Source organism: Lonchura striata, chromosome 3, assembly GCF_046129695.1.
Source record: "Lonchura striata isolate bLonStr1 chromosome 3, bLonStr1.mat, whole genome shotgun sequence".
In the NCBI taxonomy this organism is placed as follows: domain Eukaryota; kingdom Metazoa; phylum Chordata; class Aves; order Passeriformes; family Estrildidae; genus Lonchura; species Lonchura striata.
Window position 1 is genome coordinate 50,494,356 of NC_134605.1, and position 13,158 is coordinate 50,507,513.

At 38.4% G+C, this 13,158-nt stretch overlaps 1 protein-coding gene across 8 annotated transcripts in view; it reads right to left on the bottom strand.

Moving 5' to 3' along the window:
- The window catches only part of MAP7 (microtubule associated protein 7), a 108,053-nt gene that overhangs the window by 18,652 nt on the left and 76,243 nt on the right, over window positions 1-13,158 (bottom strand). For 5 of the 8 annotated variants that reach the window (XM_031504345.2, XM_021553155.3, XM_021553156.3 and 2 more), the window contains 4 exons: window positions 11,860-11,970; window positions 6,158-6,271; window positions 2,628-2,776; window positions 214-323 (listed from right to left, as the gene is read on the bottom strand). In XM_031504345.2, coding sequence (XP_031360205.1) covers window positions 214-323; window positions 2,628-2,776; window positions 6,158-6,271; window positions 11,860-11,970 — 484 coding nt within the window. The remainder of the gene's footprint in view (window positions 1-213; window positions 324-2,627; window positions 2,777-6,157; window positions 6,272-11,859; window positions 11,971-13,158) is intronic. The other 3 variants (XM_021553158.3, XM_021553161.3, XM_021553163.3) reach the window with 2 other exon arrangements.

Consider the following 13,158-nt stretch of genomic DNA (forward strand, 5'->3'; position numbering starts at 1 on the left):
CCCAACAAGGAAGGAAGAAACCAAGTATTTTCCTGCCCCTTTCCCAGAAGAGTGGCAAGATTTCTTTAAAAGCAGGACTGTCTTTCCTTTTCTTGTTTTTGCAGACAGAAAACATCTGCATCATCAAATACGTTTGCCCTGTGCCACATTTGATTAATAAAACAATCAGAGCTGCCTATAGTTCATGTCCAGCTAAGCATGTACTTGACTTACCAGACTGGAGAGGGAGCTGATGATCTAGCTTTGAGGCTGGAAGTAAAATGACCTCCTTTAAAGTTGGCTGAGAAGCTGGATGACAAATGGTCCTTTTCTCTTCTGTCAGCCTATAGCTCAGCAAACAAAAATACAAAGTCAAGCCAGAGTTCACACAGCTAAAGAAAGCAAAGCAAACTTAGTTAAGGATGAGGAATTGGGGGGCTGAGAAAAAGCAGTGCTGAGTCAGTGGTTTCTACAGCTTGTTTAACAAGTTCCTTAATACAGCTCCGGTAACTTGACACCATCTTTGTCAGTAGATGTGCATTTCACAACAAGAATCCTTCTAAATCATTCTCTCCTGTCCTAAGATGTAATGAGCTAATTTGCACAGGCAAAAAAATTACCTTTTATAGTTTGATCTTTGCTGACTGCCACAGAGTACCTTCCACTGCTTCCCATAAACACAGGATTTCTTCTGAAGAAAACACAAAGCAAACTCCCCCTCCCCTTGTCTCATACTTGGTCATAGTCTTTCTATATAGCACAATATTTTGGATTCATGCATACAAGTGAACACCACAGATGTCCTCAAAGCTTCCAAATATGGTACACCAGCTATCCTAGTCTTTCTTTTCTTGGATGATTTTACAACACATACATTTTGCTATTGATTCTTATATGTGATAGTGATTTCCTTTTTCCTTCTCTATTTTTAAAAAATAAAATCCTAAGTTGAGAAACATTTCTAATAACACAAACCAGAGCTAAAACAGAACTCCTGCTTTAGGGGAATAGATCAGAATTTAGGTATCTATATACTTCCTGTATTTAAGTATAGATGAAAAACTTCATGGTTTTGGAATAATGAGCTCAGACCCCAGGAATCTGAAGAATAGGAATACTGAAAAGTACACTGAACTGCCAACTCAGCCAGCATAAGGCAGAGGCTGCTGCTCACCACCTTAGCTGGGGCTTAAACACAACCCCTCTAGCACGTGTGTCATGAAGCTTGAGAGCCTCACCAGATGAAAGCTGTGCAATGCTTGTCCCCTGAACTGAAAGCCAGGTTAACAACTGGAAAAGATAGACTGAAAACAACTTCAAGAGCACATGATGTGCTGAGTTATCAAAGTAAACACAACCAGAATAAATGCACTACAATGAACAAGAGTTTTGGCTTGCTAACAGTAACTCTCTATTGTATCTGCTTTATTAGTGCTGAAAGCAGAGCATTAGAAAAATCTTCTTCATATCAATAAAGTAAAAATATCAATTCATACAGCAGTTTTCAGAAACATAAAAGATTCTCCACATGATACAGGCAAACCTCTTGCAATTTTCCTGAAGAGGAAGAACCAACAGGCTGGGAGACCGCCATGCTCTTCTATGCACATGCCAGGGAAACACACATACTAAGGCTGTGCCTTAGCTTAAACTTCACTATACTACCCTCTGCCTGAAAGATTAAGTAATGGTTATCACTCATGACATTTTGATTAATACTGCTTCCAACAAAGATGTCAATAGCAGCACTGCCTCTTGACCTTCTGCCCATCAGACCAAATGAAAATGCAAGCACCTTTTACACAAAGTTTTGCAGAGATTACTTCAACTCTTCTCACACTCTAAACTAATTCAGGTTGTAGAGTACAATAAAAATGTAACTGCTTGGGTTCAGCAAATGAATCTGAACTGGGTCTGACTGCATCACATTGGCTTGGAGCACAGTCAACATGAGTTTGTTCTGCTGTGTCAACTTTACTAAAAGCTCAGGGAAGCCCTAGTGCTGCTACTAAATCATTCAGAACGAACAGTGACCTGTGGAAAGCCTTGCTTATAAACCATGCTCCTAAACCGACGTCTTCCTTCCCATTGAGGAAAAGTTTACCAGCCTGGTCTCCTAACAAAGTACAGGTGAAATGAGAGTACTCTGTGCCCTTGTATACAGAGACATGTGAGTGTATGCATTCCCCCCCCTCTTTCTTCTAGGGCCTCAGCTGAATTTGCTAGAGGGTTCAAAAGACATCAAATTCTGGAACCTTTGTGAAAACAGCCTGCTGGGAAAAACAAGTTCCCCACAGAGGGAAAAATGGCAACACCATCTTGGGTCTTAAAAGGCAGCAAAGAATCCACTTGAGAATGGGGCACTGAGAGTTCCTCTGTGCCTTGTGAGAAGCTAAGGCATCTACTCTGCAAACACACGTGTTTGGAAAACGTCAGTGTTTTTCCACATGGACTCTTTGGTGCATATCCAGGCTGTGCCAGCACATAACGTAGCACGTTTCAGTTAAAATCCAGGCAGCTATGACACAAACTGGAGAGGTGAGGACGGCGCAGAGGGGAGGAGGTATCCCTGCAGCTATTCCAGTGCTAACAGGCAGTGCAGTCAGGTGGCCGTGACATGGGACATTACAGACACGTGCCAAGCTTACCCCTGCAAGGTGCGTTGTTCTCCGACGTCCAACGGCATCAGTGGAAGCATAAAGTTTCGCTCGTTCTCCTGAATTCCTACAGCTCAGCGCCTTGTAGGACAGAGGACTGAGGGGGCTGCAAGATGCTGAACGGGGACAAACGGGGATAACTACGGTGTTGGTTGGTTTTGTTATTTATTAGTTTTAATAACAGAGTAGCATTGGAGAATTGACAGAGGAAAGCCAGCAGGAAGAGAAATGACCGAGAAAGACAGAAAAGAAAGAAGGTATTAATACACAGAGAAATAACTAATTATCAAGTCAGAACCATCATTTGACACATTAGTTTGGCCACACAGATAGTAAGGATGCAATTTCAATAGGTCCTCATGCACTTTTCTGTTTGTAAACTAACAATTTCTTTCTAAAAAATTAAGAAATATGCCATGATACTGGGTACTAGATAGTATCTTACTGTTAAGTTTTTGTACAACTGGTGGTTCTGAAAAAGCGGTAGAAACAATGGCTGGTCTGACAGATTAGTTTAGTAGATACATTGAAATGAGTTTCAATTACATTCAGAATAGAAAGCAATCAAACTAAATCAGAATGCCCACAAACGGCATTAGAAGTGAAGAAAAATTAAAGGAGACATACACACAAAGATCAAAACCCATTAACAATACAAAACAGTTTCAACTAGAAGATTAATGAAATTGCTGTCTGCAATTTACAGGAAGTGATTTTTTTTTTTAGAATTCTTTTTAAGAATATTTTTGCCCATTCTATGTTTTGATACTTCTAGAATAACAACTTACTCAAATACATTCTCAACAGCAAACTATTTTATACATTAAAAAAACAGGCTGACAACAACAAATCAACTTGGAAATTAGTGTTTGAGTAACCAGGATGGCAGCTTGTGTTGGCCTGCACAAGCAGAAAGACTATTACCAAAAGATCTGACAATAGCATGTATCAGATGCTCTGATTTTATCTTCAAAGAGAACTTTAACTGCAAAACATATAATGGGAAAATTCTTAAAGCAAAGTGTTCTTGGACTTTCTCTTTATTTAACTGAAGAAGAAGATTGGGGAGAACTATGTTATTACTGCAAAGTTTTATTTTTCTGCTCCTGTTTGTCTCTTCTGGTCGTTTAATTGAGTCTTAGCACAATTATTACCCAGCATGTCACTTGAGGAACAAATAGGGGCTCTATAATCTCTTTCCTATTCTTTTTTTTCTCCATGCCAAAGAAATTTACATCCTCTAATTCCTTAATGAAAAGCCAAACCAAATGAAACCAAACCAATATTTCTTGCCTGTATATCCCTCTCTGAGCACACTTGAAAGAATGCAGTTCCTCATAGAGTTAATTCTTCTAGTCTTACAAAAGTACAGCTGCTGTTACAGGAAGAGCTCATAGACTTAACAGTATTAATGCTGCAAATTCTCCTGCACCAAGAGATTAACATTATGAATACAGAGTCTCATGTAAGTGTTACAGCAATGGCATTAATGCTTGCCTTATAGTTCATAGGGATTTATGTTTAATGAGGAATTATGACTAACTTAAAAACAAGCAAGAAACAAGAAAACAGGGATTTTTGTTTGTGGTTTTATTTTGGTTGAGGGCATCTAAACCAGATAGGAGGCAGTGGCATAATGCTTTATACCACTTATAATTTATGTGGCTCCTGCTCTGTGATTCAATTCCCCTTCTGCATGCTGATTATCTGAAGTTACCACCAAGGAAGACAATACAAGTATTAAAAGAGAAACAGTTCATTTTCATTTGTGAAGTTGCCAAACAAGGCTTTAGGCAGCACTTCCAATGATTCATGTACTAACAGGATTACATCTGTTCAGAGGAGCTTTTTGAAAGCTATTTACAAAACAGTTTGGTTTTGAAGGATTTATTTTAAAAAAGATCTTTTTAAAAAATATGTATTCTTATGCTGGATGTCCCTAGTACCTCACTTAAATTTTAAGGACATGAATCCATACTCCTAAAATTTAAGGATATGAATCCTTAAAATTCCAATCTCAGTCTGGATTTTTTTACATTGCAAATTATTTTTACAACCAAAGGGCAGGAAAATTTTCTAGGGAATAATGGCAGGCTGGGATGAGTGGAGTGTTCAGAGCACAGCTGTGAGCCATTGCCATCACTTGATCATTAGTCTCCAGGAAGCATCCTGTATGAAGGGGCTGAAGTTATTACTCCTAGAGAATAATACCTGGAAAACAATCAGCAGATGGATTATTCTTCTGGAGGTATAGTTCCAGTTAGCATAGGGAAGGCACTTCAGGGAAGTGCCTTGGACTGAACTGACGAATCAGCCTTTCCTGCTATTTGGAGCCTTTCTCAATATTCCACTCAGTTTAGAGTTGGTTGTGCAGTATAAACACGAGCAGTCACAAACAGCTTCATGTTTGCTCCAGGAAGGTAACCATTTACATGCCACCTTCTCAACTATTCCCTAATGAAGAGCTGAATTTCCAATATCCTTCTTGGTAGGTGATATTAAATATTAATTTTATAAGCTATTGTTTTTGAAGAGTGAAAAAGAATTTTGTGCCTGTTAATTCTACAATTTGCAGAATATCATCCTCATGTTTGCCCCTACAGCACTACCCCTGTGGAAACATACCACAGCCTAATTAGTTATAAGAGTTCTTAAGTGAAAGCTTCTTTAAAAGTAATCTTAGCAGATCTCTGTTCCTTCTTACCTTCTATGTTCTTTAATTAGAATAAAAATCCTGTCCACATCAGACAAGAAACACTAGCCTTGACTTACAATAATATATTGCTGCACGTGGTGAGGGTGTAATGGTAAAGTTCCTGTGGATGATTATAAAACATCCTATTATAAAAGAAGAGGTAGCTGTCACTTACCTAAAGTACATGATAAGCAAGTATGCCCTGGTTGTATTTGGAATACAGTTTTGCCTGGGCTTCAATTACCACCTAGAGATATCATCACATTTCTGCTCATTAATTTTCCTTCAGTGAGTACCATCAGGGAGCTGTTCTGGGGCTGGCAGACAACTTTACAATTATTATAACCTCACTGAACCTGCACATTTAACTTCACAGGTGTTAAATGCACAGTAGCCAGGGACTATCTTTATAAAAGTTAACTTTCTCCATGTGGGAAGTGCTCTGGTAGGGGCTGAAATGCCTTTGCAGCAAGCAGCTCACAGCTTTAGCAGTGGATGTGCTAAATCAGCTCTTTCCAGCTAGGTGTGCATTTCCTTGAACAGCCATGGCCAGTGTGATGTTGTTGCCCTGCATGTTTTGTATTTATTTATTGCATTAATGAATAGGCAAAAGTAAGAAAGAGTTAGTAGGAGAAAGAGAAAGAGGCATAGCAAAGAACTGTACAGGGAAGCTTTCATGCTGTCATGCACACTAACCACGGACGTTCGAGTTCATTCTGGGATGCTACCATACACCCATAATTAGATCAGTGACTTTGCAACATCCGGCAGGGAATCTGGAAAAATAGATGTCTGAGACATGAAGCCTCTGCTCTTATAGGATTACCTGCATCTCCAGACAATGCAGCTGTGCTTTTACTCCGAGCCAGGAATGAGTGTGTGGGCGTCAGGAGCCTGCTAACGATGCTGCTCTCCCATGGGCTGAGCTGAAGACGGCGAGCTGAACGTGCACCATACAAGCAAGATGTTAGATCAAACACTTCACAGATAACCACATGCTGCAGAGTGTTAGTACTCTTCCCTCACTACTGCATACCATGAAAATCTTGAAACTGTCCACAATAGTTCAGAGTTTTGCATTTTTTATTACTCCTTTTTAGCAGAATTCCTACAGAAAGATGCACATCTGAACATTTCATTTGCGTTACTGCCTGTGGTATTATGGCAAATTGTTACCAAATGAATATGGATATTTTACACACCTGTCTCATTCCACTTTAGGAATGACAGGACAATTTCCTTACTAAAGGAACAGTTGTGACTCCTAATTATAGACTTCAACAGAGATGTTTGTGTTCCAAAGGCCTCCTACACTAAAGATATATAGTCTTCCAGTTACACTAAAACACCATCCAAAGTTTGCCAGTCTACCTAGAAAAACCAAAGAAGGCTGCTCACTGCTATACAGAGAATTGTGTCAATGAGATTTTATCAAAGCATTGCAAAAGGATAGTGCACCTCAGCTGCAGATAGCAAGCTCAGCAGCTGTAGTTGTCTCGGTAATAGGTGAAGCCACAGAAAACAGTAAATATATTTGATCATTAATTCTCTGTCCAAAGATCCTGCTAATGATCAGCTTCCATGTAGAACACTTTTCACACACTTGCTCTGTTTTGAAAACACTCTACATGTTCACCTGGCTGCAATCACACTGCTACTTTGTTTTTCCCAGTGTTGTCTAATGCAAATGTAGCTTGTCAATATAATCCTTTCATCTTGTAAAGTTTCTTTACTTTTTTTTTTAAATACTAATTATACATTTATCATGTCAAAGCATTAACCTGAAGAAGTCTGTAAGTTACTTTCAATATTGAATTGGGTATTTCTTTGATATTCCAATGCAACAAATTGTTTAATAATGGCTATCACAAGCCAAAACATTCAACTAGTTCCCGAAGTAGTTCATTATAGTAAGCTTATACTATAGCAGTAATCTTGTTACTGCAAGCAAAATCAGATCTTCTTACATCTCAGCATTCATTTGTCTTAGTTTAGTGTTTGCAGCAACAAAACTGCAGCTTAAATTTATGAGGCTCAATCTCTACAACATTCATTGAAGTGACTGGCTGGGACAAACTTGACGTTTATTTGCATTTTTAAAGGAAGAGATCTATCACTTTTAATAGACATAAACTCTGAATCTGTCTTTAATCTACTCCTTGCTGAGCCCCATGAAAAGAGAGGCTGATCTCAATCTCCTCCTATTAAAATATAATTGCTTAATCTGTCCTCTGTGCTGTTTTGCATTTCTCAAATTGCTCCCTTAAATTCCAGTAATGCAATAAGGGGCATTACTATAGAAATATAGGACTCCCAAACACAGCAGGCTCTTTTTCTAACTGTCCTTTTACACAATGTACAATTGCCAGAGCTTTTCGTGATTAATGGTTCCATTCTGCAATGGTAGAGATCATACAGACACACAAAATACCCTATAGAGACCTCCATTACAGCACACACATTAAGTTTGCAGTTTAACAATGAAGAAATCACAGAGCTACCATTAAACTGGATGCAGTAATGGTAAAGTCATTGCTTCCTCTCATCTCCAGGCACTGTGCTCAGTATGATCACTGTTTAAAGCTACCACTGAAGACAACAGATTGGTTTCTGTGGTCTCAGGCTTTAGTAGATGAGGTGTACAGGTATGATTGTAGATGAGTTTGGAGAACTCTTCTACTGTGGTTTAATATAAAGATTACACAACTTCAGAAAGCAAACCTTGATATCTTAGGCCAGTAAACCAGTACTATATACATTATCCATTTCTTGGTGTTTATCTTTACATAGTAAGTAAATGTCACAATGTGAATATGGCCCTGTGGGCCAGCTGCAGGCCTTATGCCACATATAATCCCCTAGAGATGAAATAATCTTAAGAGGACACAGCTAAGAGACTGATGATTTAGAACACCAATGCCCCACCTGCCATGTCTTGCATATCTCAAGTCCCTTGCTCTGAAGCTGAGTATGCTTTAATTATCTTTGGCCCTAACTCAGGGGCACTTGTATCCACTTCCCCTATTGGAAGCAATCACATGTCCACAGCATCCAACTGAAGCACTGAGGCAGTGTTTGGGAGTGAGCTTGTTGATCTGCACAACAGTGAACTAAAACAAAAAACTTTCTTCTCCATATAAGCAATAGGCCTGGTTCAGAGACATCAAAACAGTTTTAGCTGTGGACTGAAGTCTCCCTGATCCTCTACAATGGGTTTAGATCAGAGTTTGTTTGGATGCACCTTGGCTTTATGGGTCAGAGTCATCACATACTGAATTTTCCAAATGCACAGCTACCTCAAAGCATCACACTTCACACATTCAATACATATTTTAACAGATTAGCACCACCATTCACCTAGAACAGACAAACTTTCCCCCAACTTAGTTGGGTTCCAACTACAAGAGTATTAATACCTAAATGTATTGAACAGCTTCAGTTTGGTGTCCAAACCACACTGGAGTAAAACTGAATACCAAAAAACATCCCAAAATAATAACAACTTTAAGACAATGAGGCCAGGGTTTTTTCTTGCTCTTTTTGTTTTTAATGTCACGGGGTGACATTTTCAAGATTTAGTCTTTCAAACCATCTGACAGACAAGGGGAAGCAGAATTTTTTGTTCTCATGATGTGTTAAGCTATCACTCTAAGAGCTATTTCATAGAATTAGAGAATAGTTTGGGTTGGAAGGATCTGAAAGATCATCTAGTTCCAACCTTCCTCTCATGGGCAGGGACACCTTCCATTAGACTGGGTTGCTCAAAACCCTACCCAGCTAGACCTTGGGCATCTACAATTTCTATGGGAAACCTGTTCCACCTTCCTCCATCAACCTATCTCACCAGCCTCAGAGTCAAGATTTCAAGATTTTCTTCCTAATATCCAATCTAAACCTTTAATTTTGAGGCAATTACTTATTATTACTTATTATTTTATTGCTCCATTTTCACACAAGAAGCACATTTGTGATAGGCTTGCTAGTACAAGGAAGTACCCTTACCCCAGCCACAAGCAAATTATTTTTAACAGATTAAAGATCTCTATAACCTAACTTGTAATTAAAAAGAACACAAGCTACAGGGTGCTGGCAATAGTAAATTGGTTACAATCACCTGTATTTGTCTTCAGGATATACAACCTCAATACTAGAAAGTTGTCTTAGCAGCAGCAGAATAATTTGCAAGTAAGCAAACAGCAGCATTTGATTAGTTGTAGGAACAGATGGGAGGCAGGGATTTAACAGGCCTTCTGATGAGCACCACGAAGGAGACTCTCATTCATAAATGTGGTGTTTGCTTACACACATGAACAATATGGTGAGGAGTATATTGGGGGAAACTGATCTTTCTACAGGAAACAATACTGGAGCCCCTGAATGTCTTCTATAATGGTTGCAGAAAACAGTTATGCAGCGATTGAGAAAATCATCTGCTTGAAGGAAAAATCACTGCAGAGAAGGGGAGGAAAACAACTAGAGTGCAAGTTTTGCAAAACTTCAAGTATGTAACTCATACCTCATGAAAAGTAGTATCCCCTTGCTAAGCTCTCCTTAAAGACCACAACTGCCAAAATCTATTGGTTGGTCAATAGCAATTTTCTCCAGTTGAATATGTGCTCCTGTTCTGTTACAGTTTCAACCATTCACTAACTACAGTAACATAAAAGCACAATAAAAAGCCAGTTCTAGATGCCCAATTGCACAACTGTGATAAAGAGCTATACAGCAATACAATACTTGAAATGGCATCAACCAGTATTTTAGACAATTAATTAATGAAAACTTTTGTCTTTTGTTGCACCAGAAGAAAAAATGTCCTTCAAATGATAAAAAGGTGCTGCACAACAGATGACAAGTTCTTGTTGACAGCTATAAGCCACTTAGTAGGTAAGCTTATCATTCTTATCTCCAGCTCACTGTTTTGCAGGTAGGAGCCTGTATTACAGACAAAGTGTGATTGGGTGCCCTCTGGAAGGTGAAATGGGGAGCAGGCAGTCACAGCCTCCCTTTAAGCACCTGCCTTAAGAGGTTAAGGCTACTGGAAAGACTAGTGGCACTTCTCCAGATATATGGCTCAACTAGATTTACGTATCTGACTTTACAAGAGAAAAAGCATTTAGATTTACTTTCTGCCTTGGAGTCTGCAAAAGTCACTAGAGTCCTAAAGGGTTCTATGTTGTTTTAGTAAAAATGCTAACCAAAAAATGCCTCAACATTTGACATATGGCCATCACTTCCATATTCCTTTCCTTTCCCTACCACTAGACTGCCTAGTATTCAGTTTAACTTCTGCTGAACTTGAAATGGGTGGCAGAAGCCAAAACACTGTGTTACAGTCCATAAGAGACTATCCTTTGTAGTTAATGCCTGCTGCTGTTCACCTCCCCACTTTGCTAACATCCTTCCTCAAAAAAGCATCTGACAAAGAACAGCAACCATTTGGAAAAAAAAAAAAAACAAAAACACACCTGAAAAGCTAATAAAGTTAAAACTGACTGGATTTCAACATTTAGAGCAAGAAATGACTGGTGCTTAATAAATTATTTCCTAAGGTAATAATGTATTTTTCACAAGTTACCAAACTGTACAGCTAAGTTTGCCCACTAAGATGAACATGGCTCATCAAATCAACCAGATACATGTGTTCACGCAAACTTGGAACTTGGTTAAGACACACAGATAATGACATCAACTAGACAGCGCAACTAAAAGCTGCTTAAAAATTGGTTTAAAAACAATTTTATGGATTGAAATGGGACAGAACTCATTCTCAGTAGAGGACAAAAAATCCCTACCAAGTATTTTACTGTAAAGCTCTTTGCACAAGTTACACAAGAGACATTCTTCTATAAAAGTTTTAAGCTCAATGCTTCAATCTCCTAAGTCCTCAGAACAGCAGCAGCAATTCAGCTATGTTAATTTTTAAGAGCTTGATGGTTTGTCTCTTTTCAGACTTGAAAACACCAAAAATGTACACTGAAATGAAGCAATCTTTGAGAAATAACTGGACACAGTCAATAAACAGACAATATGAAAAACACCCACACCGCTTCCACAAAAATAACCAAAATGGTAATAAAATCAGAAAATGTAATAACATAAGTGTTTGAAAGCTTCATGCAACATGTTCTTAGACATTCAAGAACTATTACCAAAAAGAAAGGAAAACAAAATAATGACAAAATGGTCTAATACAAATAAAAGGCAACACATGATTGCATGCAGTATGAAGTGATGGATTCTTTCAATAGTTGTACCTCATTTACTAAAAACCTGACAGAAGCACTTTTATCATTTGCTAAGTTAGGATTGTTTAGGTAAGGTCTCTTGTTTTAAAAAACAAGAATTATTTGTTCTCACAGGAAAAAATGTTCAACCATTTACTTGTCACATTTGAAGTCTTTCCACTATCACTTAGATGAAGTACAGAAAATGACTTCAGAAGCTTGTTTTATGTGCAAAGTAATACATCAGTACAGAACATTCTTTCTTGCTGCTCTTTTAATGCTTTTTTCTTCAAAACTGTACCTCTGTCTGGAGAATTTAGTAATGTTGCAGATGAGGAGGAGAGCCGCTTGTTTATGACTGGATCAACATGTTTCGAAAGGTTCATTGTTGAAACAGACCGCCTGTCTCGATCTAAAACAAATGGAGATAATGCTAATTGACAGCCCACATGCAATAGTGCAAGTTCCTAGCTTACTAGTGGGAGGAGGAAAACAGGACTAGGTCACTCCTGCTCTATCACAAGAACTTCCAAAATAGAATGGATTTCTCAGCAGACGTTGTACAGGTGACTCAAAGACTAGGCACAACACAATTTAAGCTTCAAATGTGCAAAATATTCTGTTTATTATCACTCAATGGGCTGCAATCTAAAGACTTTCAATATTGTCAGAAAATCTTTGCTCACAAATTACAATAGAAAGCTTCATGGAAGGACCAAGATGCTTCAAAACACTAAAAAACCATGCTGCCATCTGAATAAAAGGTGACAGGGCACTGTTACTAGGCAGATGGTCAACATTGTGATAGTGCCATGCTGAAAGATTAAGGGAAGACTAGTGCGCAAAGGAAGTAAGGGTAAGCACCAAAGAAATTAAAGGATTTAGGTAAAAAACCCACAGTTATGTATAAGTGCTAAACCACCCAACAGAGTTATTTTCAGAGTGCTGAAAATCCAGCAGATTTTAACTTTAGCAGATATAAAAAAATCAGCCTCTGCAGAAAGTACTTGTAATGCATCTACTCAACATACATAACATGAAAAATTTATAATTTGATTTTAGTTTCTCTACATTTTAGAGTGGTATTACATCGTTTGCACAACTGCTGCAGTCAGCACCTGCGTCCTGCTGAGGGGGTGATGGTTACTTCAAGAATAGAGACTGCACACACTTTGTGCATATGTGTGCCACAGAAAGTCTGCCGTGTCCTTTCTTTTCTCTCTCTCTCAAAAAAAAAAAAAACCCACACAAAAAGAGCTCCAAACTCTGTGCTTCAAATGCACATTTCCCATTACAAATTTTCATCTGAAAATCTGACATCCAAAACATGCTGTGAGAATCAATTCTGCTTTTGCTTACATTTTAGCATGTACTGAACCTCAGTACGACTCAGCAAAGCACTCAACCATGCTGAAATGCAATGAGGCTTGAGCATATGCCTAACTGCCCTGCCAATTCATAGTCTGCATGTGCAAAACTTTCTCTGTACACTGTTTTCAAAGCTGACACAAACTCAGGACAATGACTGCATTAAGGATGCTGCTGCTAAAATATTATTTGCCAGTTTATTTATGACAAGTTTATTAATATTGTATTTACC